Here is a 14,169-nt window from a genome sequence, read left to right as displayed (position 1 = left end):
CAAAAATGTCCTGTGGGCCTCATTTTACCCATCACTGGCATAGCCTGTCACTTATCTTTCAGTGTTTGTTAAAGCATTTCTTTCTTTCTTTCTTTTACAATTTTAGAAGTTGAAGTATGTCTTATCTTACACTTTGTTATTTTTATCTCACTAGAAATTGGAAATTCTAAATAATCAATTTTCTATTTCTTTAGAAAAAACAAAACAGAAATCTCAGTTACAGTCAAATGAATTCCTATGGAGGATTCAAAAAGCATGGCATATTGGATTTAAATTCAGAAGTAAAAGGTCAGTCAGTAATTTTCATAAAATCCTAATCAATTGCGTATCATAAGTATATTTTACTCTCTACAGCTGGTGTCACTATAAAACCTCTAATTACTTTGTTGGTCGGCTGGCTGGTTGGTTGGCCAGTCAATTCTGATCAAACAGATTTGTAATCAAAGGTATTCCTCTTTTTCTTTTATGCATCACTGACAACATTATCGGATGTGTCTCTTCATTATTCCTAACATGGCAGGGTATGAATTGGGTTTAAATATTTGGTTAAAGTCATTAATTATTGTTCATACAAATGTGGAAAGAACTGAAGAATTTATGACTTGAAATATCTAATTGTGTTTTTCAATGAAAGGTTTCTCTTTTTTATTAAATGCCTTCTTCAGACTCCGATAGTGAACCTGAGCCACAAGCATTGTTATCTGGCCACGAGAGCACAACATTCAGTGACAGCAATGATGAAGGGAAGCCGGAACTATTTTCTGGTTCCTTTTCTGCAAAACAATCAGAAGATTCACAGAAAGAACAAACTGCCAACCAATTCCAGCATGCACAAAATGCTTCCTACAGTGAAACCAGTTTAAAAATTATGGTAAGCAGAACCCTTTACTGTGTTGAATTGATAATATTTTGTATTTTCATAGAGACAGTACACATTTGTACCTCTTTAAAATTGCAGAATGAAGGAATGAGAAAAAGTCTCTATTTTTCACTACAACTGATTCAGTTTTATAACCATTTTCAACATTGTAAATTATGGATGCTTCCCTCCTGTTACAGATACCATTACTTGACCACTTCTAACTATAATTTTGTGATGAATCAGCCAAGATGTTTTTGTGTAAACTACTTTAAGAATTTAAAATATCACTGCTGTATCATGACGATGGTGGTGACAACGGCAGCAGCAGCACCACCACCACCACCACCATCATCACCACCACCACCACCACCACCATCATCATCATCATCATCATCATCACCACCACCACCACCACCATCATCATCACCACCATCACCATCATCATCATCATCATCACCACCACCACCACCACCACCACCACTACCACCACCATCATCATCATCATCATGGCCATCAACATTGTCAGTGAATTAGATGAGCAAGGTTTCATAACTGCTTGTGGCTCTGAGTTCAGTTTTTACACAAATTTGGCAATCCAGTCATTTCTCATTGCTTGATGAATTATGTATCTTTGCAGTGAATTTCTACCTAAAATTTTTAACTAGTTCTTAAGTCTAAAAGAAAAATAGAGTATACCATGAATCATTCACATTTCCTTACGATATAATTTTTCAGATATTTTCATTTATGATTCTGGCTGTAATAGTGTTATAATATTATTATCTACCTGCAATATTGTTTGTGATTTTATTGATATTTTCTCACTCTCTCTTCTTTGCATTGACAGGCTAAAATGGGTTACCAAGATGGTAAAGGTCTTGGTAAAAATGCCCAAGGTCGTGTTGAAATTGTAGAAGCATCTAAGCAGAGAGGCCGACGTGGTTTTGGTCTTTATCCAAAAGCATTTTTGAAAACCGAAATGAAATGGGATCCAAATGAAGAAGAGGTAACAGTTTGTCATTAATTTAAAAAAAAGAACAAAACAGAATTTTAGCAAGAAAAGATATGCCTCTAATATTAGAGTTAACTATTAACTATTTTTTTTGCCCTTAAAGATTTCTGTAATCGAGACTGTTGACTGGATGAAACCTTGTACAGATCCTATGCCATTGTTAGAAGAACTTCGGACATGGAAAGCAACTGGAAAAGTAAGTTTTAATGTACTAGTATTGCTTCGAAAATGTCCTGGGTAAGACTTTAAACTAATCCAGTCGTGGGGTCCTGGGTCAGGACTTCCATGGTTTTGAAGAGCAGTCACTAATGTTCCAGGGTCTTCTCTGATCGGCAGTAGTAACACCTGTCAGGACCCCAGCTATGGGTTAATCAGCATTTTATGGAAGAAAGCCCAAGCACCAACCTTCACCTTGTGAGTACCTTGGGAAAAGAAAACGTTTTGGGGAGTCAACCTTGGCAGCAAATATGAGCAATTACTAGCATCAGGTTTGATGTCAAGAAATCGATCATTTGAAGAATACAGATAATAAAGGAAGGATGCTTGGAAAATAGATTCTTAAAGGAAACTCTCTTTTACTTGTTTCAGCCATATTGACTGCAACCATGCTGGAGCACCACCTTTAGTCGAGCAAATCGACCCCAGGACTTATTCTTTGTAAGCCTAGTACTTATTCTATTGGTCTCTTTTGCTGAACCGCTAAGTTACGGGGACATAAACACACCACCATCGGTTGTCAAGCGAGGTTGGGGGACAAACACACACACACAAACACACACACACACACACACACACACACATATATACATATATACGATGGGCTTCTTTCAGTTTTCATCTACTAAATCCACTCACAAGGCTTTGGTTGGCCCGAGGCTATAGTAGAAGACACTTGCCCAAGGTGCCACGCAGTGAGACTGAACCTGGAACCATGTGGTTGGTAAGCAAGCTACTTACCACACAGCCACTCCTACGCCTATTCATATTTTCTAAGTGAAAAATATTCATTGTGGAGACAAGGATCTCTGCTATTTTATTCAACAAGTCCATGCATAAAAGACTAATCACTATTAATTTTATTTGCAGAAAAAGACAATTATAGATGATGAATTGAATTTTGTTTCAAGTGAATTGTTGAGTGGAATCCTGGATTCTAAAGTAAGTGCCTTTTACCGTTTACTTGTTTCAGTCATTGGACCACAGTCATGCTGAGGCACCCTGTACTTTATTTGTTAAGCCTGATACTTATTCTATTATCCTTTTTTGCTCCAGTGCCTACTTTGGCATGGTTTCTCTGGTTGGATGCCTTTCCAAGCACCAGCCACTTTACAGTGTGTATCTGGTGCTTTTTTTTTGTGCCACCAGTACAAGTGAGGATACTCCTGGGCCTTCCTCTTCCACAAGTTCCTTCCATTTTAAATGATTGGCACTTTTGTATGCAACTCTTCACATCCATCTGCATCACATGACCAAACCAGTATATTCTCCTCTCTCTTGCACACTGCTGCATCTAATTCTTCTTATGCCCAACTTTTCTCTCAATACACTAGCGCTCCATCACACTTCTATACTGACATTGCACATCCAGCAGACCATACTAGCGTCATTCCTCTCTAGTCTTTGCATGTCTTTTGCATTCAGGACCCATGTTTCACTTCTGTTCTCTAATTTTTTATATATGTTCTAATGATGGTTTTTGTTCATTTATTTATATTTATTTATTTTGTCAGAACATTTTTGATGAACTGGAAAGTGAAGAGATGCGTAAAGCTCGCTCAAGATCTAACCCTTACGAAACAATACGAGGTGTTATTTTTCAAAATAGGTAAGAAACATGAACTCAGATTTAAGTTAGTCTGTGGAATAATTTTCTTCGGTTGGAATATCTTTTCAATTAGTCTGATCAATACTTAAAGTATTGAATATCAGGCATGAGGGAAACCTTTTGAATATCAGAGACAAAAGTGAATAAAAACCTTCTGATTTGAGAGAAAGAATGAATCTTGAATCTTCTAAATACATGCTTCTTAGATTAGCTTCTTAAGGCTTAACCATTTATCATTCATATTAATCTGTCAAATGTAAAGCTTATTTATTCACATTGTTTTGAATTAACTAAATATACAGTATTGAATTTTATTGAAGAATTTTCCAGTATATCACATATAATATGATCATGTTTAATATTCCAGGGCAGCTATGAAGATGTCCAACATCGATGCTGTTTGTGACTTCATGTTAACTCAACCAAAATCTAAAACTGGGGTAAGATGAATTTTCCAATAATTTCACTTTTTGTTCTTTTTATGTTACCCCTTCACTCTACATCTTGTCACTGCTGTGTCTAAATAATTCCATCTCCGTGTCTGTTCTTTCTCTTCCATTCACAGCAACCATTGGTTTCTTCAAACAGTTTGCTCTATTTTGCTGATATTTGTGCTGGGCCTGGTGGCTTCAGTGAATATGTTTTGTGGAGACGAAAAGGGGATGCAAAGGGGTTTGGCTTAACTTTGCGGGAATGCAATGATTTTAAACTTGAAGAATTTTTTGCTGGTCCCAGTGAGATGTTTGAACCACATTATGGTGAGTTTCGTTTGATAGGAATCTATTTACTATCTGTTTTATCTATAACAATTTTTCTTTATTCTGATCATCATCATCGTCATCATCATCAACATTTAATGTCTGTTCTCTCAGCTGCCGTGCCATGGGCCAAAGCATACAATAGCTGAAATGTAGTGAAAACAACAATCAAGATGAGGACACCAGTTTGACTAATGTAAAATCCCTTAGAGGGTTGGATTCACAACCCCTAACGTTCTTAGTGTATGTAATAATATATTTATTTCATTTCAAGTGATCCCTCTTCTAAGATAACCTTGATAGACTGTGTCACTTGTTCGTCATTACATCAATTATATCAATGTTTCTTCGAACCTCTTGTGTGGCATTGTTATTGATGATGATGATGCTAATAATAAGCATAAACACATTCTTCATCAATTCTCTTCTTTTAGGTGCTGACGGTACGGGAGATATATACAAAACAGAAAACCAAAAAGCTTTTGAAAAATTTGTGAAAGAGAATACAGAAAGCAAAGGTGTACATTTTGTGATGGCGGATGGAGTGAGTATCATGTTTTGAGATGGAATTTGATGTTAGATATATCTTGTGGAGGTGTGTGGTTTAGTGGTTTGGGTACTTGGCTTTTGATCATAAAGCCATGAGTTCAATTCCCAGCAGTGCATTGTACCCTTGATCCAGGTACTTTATTTTACATTGTTCCATTCCACTTAGTTTGGCAAAAATAAATAGCACCTGTTATTTCAAGAGGTCAGCCTTGTCACAGCCTGTGTCACGCTGAATCTCTCTCAGAACTACATTAAGGGTATGTGTGTCTGTGGAGTACTCAGTCACTTGCACATTCATTTCATGAGCCAGATCAACTGGAACACTTATTGTCTTTACCTGATGGAGTGCCAGTTAAAAATAAAAGCATCTTGATGTTATACTTGTCTTTTGTAAATGTTTATTCAGTTATCAGGTTACTACCTTAATTTGGAACAGTCTACAGAACTGATTTTTGAGAATCGGTTTTATGCAAGTTTATCCTTGGTTTTGGCAGCATTAAATTTTCAATATAAACAGAGAAAATTACTCAGAATAGTTTAGTAGAGAAATGTAAATTATTGGATGTGTATGAAAATATCAACAAAAAGCAATCTGCTTTGAGGAATATTAATTGCTAAAACAAACGTCTCCAGAGATTTCTGCTTACAATATTAATATATGGTTTAGTATTTATCTTGTCTTTTTTTTTAAAAATCACTAAAATTGTAAGAATACCAGCTTTTAAAATATTTTCATATTCATATGTATGGAGGTGGAGGCCCTTACAATTAAATACCTTGCTCAAGGGTACAGTGCAATATTTTCAAACAAATATAATAATGACAAGTTTAAAATGTAATTTTATGTTCTTTACCTCATAAGAAGTTAGAAACTTTGAGGGAATGTGATATAATTTGTTTTTAATGATTGAACCAGACATAGATAAAGCAATAATAACATGTAGATATTGGGTTTAAAACCCCTTTCGATAGAAAAAAATTGAGGGCTGTTTGAGGAATTTGAACCCTTGTATGTAAATAGCCTTTAAGTTTTTTTCTATCCAAAGGATTTTTAACCCAGTGTTTACAAGCTAATATCTATAATTTTATGTGTTAACACTTATCTTTGAAAGTGACATAATTTATCTTAATATTATTCTCATTCATAAAATTAATGCATATATTTTCTTATTAATTATACTAAATATTCTCAGTTAAATAACAGACTCTCGTTATATTTTTCAGGGATTCTCTGTGGAAGGACAAGAGAATATACAGGAGATTTTATCTAAACAACTTTATTTGTGCCAATTTCTCACAGCCTTGTTAGTATTAAGAGACGGTAAGACATCCTTTTTTCATATAAGTGATTTTGTTGGCTATTTTCCCATAGACAGAAGCACCCCTCCAAATTGTAATATGTCAGTCTAGCTGAATCATAGCTGCATAGGTAGGATCTGTTTTTCAACGAATTTAAGTACCTTGTCTCACAAGGGATGTACAATTAATAAAACCCTGTTTCATTCACATCAGAAACAAAGTCTTGGGTTCAGGGTGGTAGTTGTTCTTGTCTATTGAGTGCTGATGTCAGTTTGTTCTGTAGTGCTGCTTGTAACATGCAACCCAATACAACCGGTTGCACGGTCATTATCCCCCTAATTAGGCCTGACTGGGTAAAAAGAAAGATCTACAAAACAAATTGTATCTTCTAGAATATCAGATAAATATTGGTTTCAAATTTTGGTACAAGCCTAGAAGTTCCTTTTGAGTGTTAGGTCTCACAGAGGCAACGACCTAGACCTTTGGCAGTATGTCGTGCTTGTGAAGAAGACCCAACAAGCCAAGCAAAATTGCAGCCATGGCAGATACCGGTGTCACACAAATGGCACCCGTGCCAGTGGCACATAAAAGCACCCATTACACTCTTGGAGTGGTTAGCATTAGGAAAGGCATCCATCCGTAGAAAACCTGCCAAATCAGACTGGAGTCTGGTGCAGCCTTTCAGCTTACCAGTCCTGGTCAAGCCATCCAACCCATGACAGCATGGACAACGGATGTTAAATGATGATGATGATGCAAACCAATACTTACATATGGCACAGGATGTTACTATTACATCATGAAAACAAAACCTTTGAAGAAATCTCTGTTTAGTTTTTCGATTAAAATTACCTCCTTTCCACTATTGTTTTGTTTTGTTTGTTTTAGATGGCCATTTTGTGTGTAAATTATTCGATATCTTCACACCATTCAGCGTTGGTCTGGTCTACTTAATGTATCGGGCTTTCCATCAAATTGCAATTTTCAAGCCAGTTACCAGCCGTCCTGCAAACTCTGAACGGTATTTTCTGATTTTCTTTTCTTTAATCATATTTTTCTTTTGACTTCCCTACTTAGCTATTTTTGAAAATATGTTACTCCTTTGGAAATATGCTGTGCATGAGAAGACCTGGCAAGCCAAGTGAGACCATAACCGTGGCCTATGCTAGTGCAGCATAACCAGCCCATTTAAGAGTACCCTTCAATCACTGGGCAATAAACTGTACTTGTGGAGACCTGTTGAGTCAAGTGAAATCATTATCATGGCTGATGCCAGTACCGCCTGACTAGCACCCATGCCGGTGACACGTAAAAAGTACCGTTCAAGCGTGGCCATTGCCAGTGCCGCCTGACTGGTCCCATGCCAGTGGCACATAAAAAGCACCATTCGAGTGTGGTCGATGCCAGTGCTACCTGACTGGTAACAGTGGGTAAACCTGTGTTTACTCTTTGTTAATTTTCAAACTCTTTTTTTTTCATTTGTAGATCAGCTGTCTTTATAAATTGAAGGCATCTTGTTTGAATAAATAACTGTCATGTGATATTTTCCGTTTTATAGGTATATCATCTGTAAGGCATTGCGTACAGATGCAGAGCCAATAAAACAATACTTGCATGAAATTAATCTGGAATTGTTGCAAATGGATGACGATGAATGTGATATCAATGATATTGTACCTCTAGAGACACTTCTGGATGGTAGATTCTATGAATATATCAGAAGTTCTAATGATCTGTAAGTAGAAACGTTTTGTTACTCTGTTGTCTTGTAGTTTTTGTTTTTGCCTTTATAAAAATAAGTTATAAAACTAGTTTGTTTTTGTATTATGTATGTATGTGTGTGTAGTGGAGGCGCAATGGCCCAGTGGTTAGGGCAGCGGACTCGCGGTTGTAGGATCGCGGTTTCGATTTCCAGACCGAGCATTGTGAGTGTTTATTGAGCAAAAACACCTAAAGTTCCACGAGGCTCCGGCAGGTGGTGGTGGCGAACCCTGCTGTAGTCTTTCACCACAACTTTCTCTCTCGCTCTTTCTTCCTGTTTCTGTTATACCTGTATTTCAAAGAGCCAGCCTTGTCACACTCTGTGTCACGCTGAATCTCCCCAAGAACTATGTTAAGGGTACACATGTCTGTGGAGTGCTCAGCCACTTGCACGTTAATTTCACTAGCAGGCTGTTTCGTTGATCGGATCAACTGGAACCCTCGTTGTCGTAACCGACGGAGTGCCATGTGTGTGTGTGTGTGTTTGTCACTACTACCACATGTTGACAACTGGTGTTGGTTTGTTTACATCCCTCTAACTTAGCTCTTTAGCAAAAGAGACTGATAGAATAAGTACCAGACTTAAAAAAAAAAAAACATAAGTACCGGTTCTAACTAAAACCCTTCAAAGCAGTATCCCAGCATGGCCACAGCTCAATGAATGAAACAGGTAAAAGAAACATAAAAGACAAATTTTCTGTCAGAGAATTTTACGGAGAAGTCCTTCTAAGCATGGCACTACCATTTTTAGTGTTGCACTTTTACTCCCTGAGACAATACTACATGTGACTGTAAATATTGGTTTCCTCTCATGCAGCATAATTAATTAAAACATAATTAAAATTAATCAAAACATACAAGTTCAGTGCACAAAACTTTTACAGAGATTAACCCTTTAGCATTCAGATTACTCAGATTGCTTTGAAATAATCGTGGATTATGTCACAGCTTTGGGATTTCAATTATGTGATTGTTTACTTTTAGAATAACATTGTAAGGTAGGCGCGAAAGGCTTGATCTGGCTGGTTTCAACATAAAACTGGTAGAATATTTGGGCCAGATATGGCCAGTTTAAATATTAATGAGTTAAGAAAAGCAATGTATATTTTTGTGCTTTATGATAATTATATAAAACATTTTTCAAATTTATTGATTTTTGTTGTAATATTTCTTCAGCACTTGAATTGGTATTTAATAATTTTTTAAATGATTTTCTTTTTTGTATTTTTTTTTTTCAGTTTGGCAAAGAAACAAATTAATAATCTAAGGAAAATCCATTCTTTTGCCTTAGACACGTAAGTTCTTAGAATTGAAACTGTTTTCTAACTGCATCTGTACAAGTTAGAAGTTATAGGGTTGTGGAATTTTATTGTCGAGTCACTGCCTTTGCCATATTCCAACTTATACATACACACACGCACACACACACACACACACACACACACACACTTTTAGTTTCCATCTACCAAATCCATTCACAAGGTTTGGGTCAGCCTGAAGCTATAATATAAGACACTTATCCAAGGTGCCATACAGTGGGGATTGAACCTGAAACCATGTGGTTAGGAAGCAAACTTCTTATTTCTTTACTGCCCATAAGGGGCTACACACAGATGGGACAAACAAGGACAGATAAACAGATTAAGTCGATTATATCGACCCCAGTGCGTAACTGGTACTTATTTAATCGACCCTGAAAGGATGAAAGGCAAAGTCAACCTCGGTGGAATTTGAACTCAGAACATAGCGGCAGACGAAATACTGCTAAGCATTTCGCCCGACAGAACTGAAAAGTAGGGATCCAACTGAACAAAAGCAAAAAAGACAATCAATAGTCAAGATGGCCTATGTTCCACAGAGAGTGAAGATGCTTAAGTAATAATAGCAAACAATACTGAAAAAGACAACACGACCAACATGAAGAAGGGGTGGCATTTGTAAGAATTTATGTGAATATTTAAATTATCTTCATCATCCAATCTATAAATTAGTCATATGGAGAATTGAATATGAAAACTGTTTGAAAGAAATTCCTTGTTTTCGATTAATTCTTGCACAATTTAATTTCTTCTTTTGTTCCACTATTTTAGCAATCGTCATGAGTATTCTCAGAAAGATATCAGAAAGCAGTGTTTGCAACTGTGGAAGGTAATTGTGCTTTGGCTAATTATTTCATAGTACCTCCTTCTTTTCTCTGTCTCTCTTTGCTCATTTTCCCACCACTATCATCTTTGTCATCGTCACCACCCCTCCTCCTCTTCTTATTATTCTATTTTTATTATTATTGTAGATTCCTGATAATGTGAGAGTTGCCCCGGCAAAAGGAAACCCAAGCATTATATTTTCAAAGCTGATGGAGGTAGGGAGGAGTTAAAGGAACTTAATTTTACTGTTTTTTTTTTTACTTTCCTTGAAGTAAATATCAGTGAGATAGAGAGAGAGATTGCTTAAGGTGTTGGAATGTTGATCGAAAGAGCAGCATTTTTGCTAATGAGGACTAATGAATGAAAAATATTTAAACAAAGGCAAAATATGAAATTGTAATTAATATATAGTGCCTTCTTTTAATTACAGGAAGATTGTAACATGTATCATCTGACATATGAAGATTTAACTCCTGCTAAACTGAAAACTGTAAAAAGCTTATATGATTATCGATGTTTTGTAACTGGAAGTGAAAATCGTTATTTTATTTTAGGACTTGGGGTAAGTTTTATTTCTGTACTGTTTTCTTTGTTATAATATCTCTCCTCATAGTTTTCTGACAATAATTTAACCCTTTAGTGTTCAGATTACTCTGTCAAATATATCACCGTCGTTTAACGTCCGCTTTCCATGCTGGCATGGGTTGGATGGTTCGACCGGGGTCTGGGAAGCCAGGAGGCTGCAGCAGGCTCCAGTCTGATCTGGCAAGGTTTCTACAGCTGGATGCCCTTCCTAATGCCAACCACTCCGAGAGCGTAGCGGGTGCTTTTTACGTGCCACTTGCACGAGGGCCATTTAAGTGGTACTGGCATCAACCACGTTCAAATGGTGCTTTTTACGTGCCACCGGCATGGGAGTCAGTCAGGTGGCACTGGCAATGACCACACTCGAATGGTGCTTTTTATGTGCCACCGGCATGGGAGCAAGTCAGGCAGCACTGGCAACGATATAATGCTTATTCATTCACATTGTTTTGTATTAATTATGCATTATCTATTAGCTTTCAGATTTTGATGATGTGATTATTTTTTTTTTTTGAATGATATTGTAGGGTAGGTGCAAGTGGTCAGATCTGGCCAGTTTAACATAAAACTGGTGGAATGTACAGGCTTAATATGGTTGGTTTGAATGCTAAAAAGAGTTAAAATCTTACAGTGGATTTATGTAAAGTCATTCATTTTGATTCCCTGACTGGTAGCACTTTGTGTTCTTAAGCAAAACTCTTCATTTCACATTGCTCCAGTCTACTCAGCTGTAAATGGGTCACCCTGTGACAGACTACCCTCCTGCTTGCCTAGACAGTGGGATGGCCTCATTTGAAAGCAAAAACGATGCAAAGTACATTGTGACCAGTGATGTTTACTGGCTGATACCGTGATCACGTGATGTAACTAAATACATATTTTGTTGGATTATAACTAATGCCATTTTCCTTTCTTTTTTTTTTTTCAGAGGGGACATGTTTGTTTTTGGAATGGTAATCAAAGCAGCAATTGGTGTAAGATTGAAGATAAACAAATTCATATTGAATTACCTTCAGAGACTTTATTAGAAGCTGAGATAGTCCAGGAATTCCAAGGAGAAGTGAGTAACATACAACATCTTACTTTGGATGGTTAATCTCTTTAATCCTTTCATGATCAAATTTTTTTCTAATTTTGAGACCATGAGTTTTTTTTTAGCGTTGGCCCTCACGCAGGCAATGACCAAGATTTTTGGCTTATGTCGTGTGTGAAAAAAAGACCCATCAAACCAAGTAAAATCACAGTCGTGGCAGATAATGGTCTCACCAAAATGGCAAGCCAAAACAGACAAATGGAACCTGGTGCAGCCCCTGGCTTTGCCAGTTCCTATCAAGACGTCCAGCATGGGAAATAGGACATTAAATGGTGGTGATGGTTGTGGTTGTTGTTGTTGTTTGAAAATAACATTTTCTAATGATTTTTTTTTTTGTTACACTTAGGGAAAGGGACAGAAAAAACAAATGACAGTCCATGTTTTAGATGCCTATTTTCTCTGTGGTGACAATGTACAGAAACTACATTTCAATGAAAGGTAAGTTGCTCCTATTTATTTTGGTAAATAGTGTTGTTGTTTTAAAGCAAAGAGAAATTCGTTTGATTTCACTGGTTTTAGAAAATATTGATTGTTATTTTTTACATTATTTACATTGGATGGACATGTGTCCTCATCTTGTCTGTCGTGACCATAACGTTTCGGCTGATTTACTCTCCAGCCTTCATCAGGTGTCCTGGTGGAATTTTGAACCCAACCCTGGGTTCTTATTCCTGGGTTCAAAATTCTATCATGACACCTGATGAAGGCCGGAGAGTAAATCAGACGAAACATAGTGGTAACGACAGACAAGATGAAGACACATATCCGTCCAATGTAAATAATTTAAAGGATTCTTCATTCCCTAAAATATAGAACTGTTATTTATTTTGTTATGTGTTTTTTACTTGTTTTCATGTATCTTTTAGCAGTCATTGGACTGCTTTGATGGGTTTTAGCGAAACAGATTGACCTCAGTACATGTTTTTTTTAAAGTCTGGTACTTATCTATCAGTTCTTTTGCCAAACTGCTAAGTTCCGGGGAGATAAGCAAACCAACACCGGTTGTCAAGTGGCAACAGGGAACAAGCACAAAAACGAACATACACATCACACACACACACACACACACACACATGCATGCATGCATGCACACAATTAGACACACACGTGATGGGCTTCTTTTAGTTTCCTTTCACTCTCAAGGCTTTGGTCATAGTATAGTAGAAGACATTTGCCCTGGTTGTATCTATGGAAGCTAATGTGCCACAGTAAAATTTATATTTCATTTGGAATCTGAATGAAGGAAAGCAAAATCTTTACATTTTTTTAACTAAAAAAATATTATTTATTATTAATATTTTCAGAATTGAAAGGCTAAAGAAATTTGTAAAGGCTATTACGAAGACAACTCGTTCTGATTTAGCTCCAATTAGTGTGCCTGAAATATACAGAATGGAAGAGATTCACAAAATATTTGACAGGTTAGTGTGGTTTTGTTTTATGTTGAAACTCTTTCAATATGGTTCCTATTAGGAATGGTATTATTTGCATTTGTGGAACCATTTAATTCTTTGAAATAAATAAAGAGAGGCAGTGAGATTTGGCTGTGTGTTGCTATGAAACAGCTGCCACTGAGGAGACGAGGCATGTCAAAATAATGTGATCTGGCATTTCCAGTGCCTGTAGCAGATGATTCTCGTCTGCCAGTGATATATATGTGTGTGCTTTTATGCACCATGCATCCATATGAGAAGTTCCCTCAAGGTAAATAATGCAGTATTTGATGGTCTAATAAAACATCCACATTAAGTTGGATTTAAAGATTGCCTTTTGGTATTAATATTGCTTCTATCACTAATAATTATTTTTGTAAAATTATATATTTTTGAACTTAAATCTCATCTTTAATCCATTTGATACCAACCTACATGAAACTACCTTTGGTTCTTTTATACACTTTTCCTTTTTTAAAGTGATCTAAGTTGAAAACTTCCATCAAAATTTAATGTTAATTTCCACACCCAAAATCAACTTAACAAATGACAAAGTTATTTTATTAACTTCTTTGTTATTTTCAAAATTAGTTTAAACAAGAACAATATATTCTAATAGAAATACGGTAACAAAAGGATTAAGGTGAGTTATCAACTGTCAGGACACTGCATCTAAATATTTTTATTGTGTTTTTTTTTTTTTCTTTCACAGGTTGGAAATGAAGTTAGTAAAAGGTCAATCGCGCTTCAGACGTCTTTGTTACTGTAAAGAGAAAAAGCATTATTTCCTACCGTCTGGAGTTCACTTTGTAAAAATTACCAAAGGTATATATACACGGATACCTCTG

At 36.3% G+C, this 14,169-nt stretch overlaps 1 protein-coding gene across 1 annotated transcript in view; it reads left to right on the top strand.

The window, feature by feature from the left end:
- Positions 1 to 14,169, top strand: part of LOC106877177 (cap-specific mRNA (nucleoside-2'-O-)-methyltransferase 1) — a 23,090-nt gene that overhangs the window by 6,337 nt on the left and 2,584 nt on the right. Inside the window, exons 5-24 of the mRNA XM_014926010.2 lie at positions 195 to 288; positions 666 to 871; positions 1,710 to 1,868; positions 1,978 to 2,070; positions 2,961 to 3,032; positions 3,605 to 3,699; positions 4,067 to 4,139; positions 4,265 to 4,457; positions 4,892 to 5,001; positions 6,231 to 6,327; positions 7,194 to 7,326; positions 7,864 to 8,040; positions 9,305 to 9,361; positions 10,157 to 10,214; positions 10,357 to 10,425; positions 10,641 to 10,772; positions 11,724 to 11,855; positions 12,235 to 12,326; positions 13,193 to 13,309; positions 14,034 to 14,146. Coding sequence (XP_014781496.1) covers positions 195 to 288; positions 666 to 871; positions 1,710 to 1,868; positions 1,978 to 2,070; positions 2,961 to 3,032; positions 3,605 to 3,699; positions 4,067 to 4,139; positions 4,265 to 4,457; positions 4,892 to 5,001; positions 6,231 to 6,327; positions 7,194 to 7,326; positions 7,864 to 8,040; positions 9,305 to 9,361; positions 10,157 to 10,214; positions 10,357 to 10,425; positions 10,641 to 10,772; positions 11,724 to 11,855; positions 12,235 to 12,326; positions 13,193 to 13,309; positions 14,034 to 14,146 — 2,272 coding nt within the window. The remainder of the gene's footprint in view (positions 1 to 194; positions 289 to 665; positions 872 to 1,709; positions 1,869 to 1,977; positions 2,071 to 2,960; positions 3,033 to 3,604; positions 3,700 to 4,066; positions 4,140 to 4,264; positions 4,458 to 4,891; positions 5,002 to 6,230; positions 6,328 to 7,193; positions 7,327 to 7,863; positions 8,041 to 9,304; positions 9,362 to 10,156; positions 10,215 to 10,356; positions 10,426 to 10,640; positions 10,773 to 11,723; positions 11,856 to 12,234; positions 12,327 to 13,192; positions 13,310 to 14,033; positions 14,147 to 14,169) is intronic.

The sequence above is a fragment of the Octopus bimaculoides genome, chromosome 11 (assembly GCF_001194135.2).
Source record: "Octopus bimaculoides isolate UCB-OBI-ISO-001 chromosome 11, ASM119413v2, whole genome shotgun sequence".
Taxonomy (NCBI): Eukaryota; Metazoa; Mollusca; class Cephalopoda; order Octopoda; family Octopodidae; genus Octopus; species Octopus bimaculoides.
The sequence above is the reverse complement of the archived record's forward strand: the minus strand, read 5'-3'. Positions and strand labels throughout refer to the sequence as shown.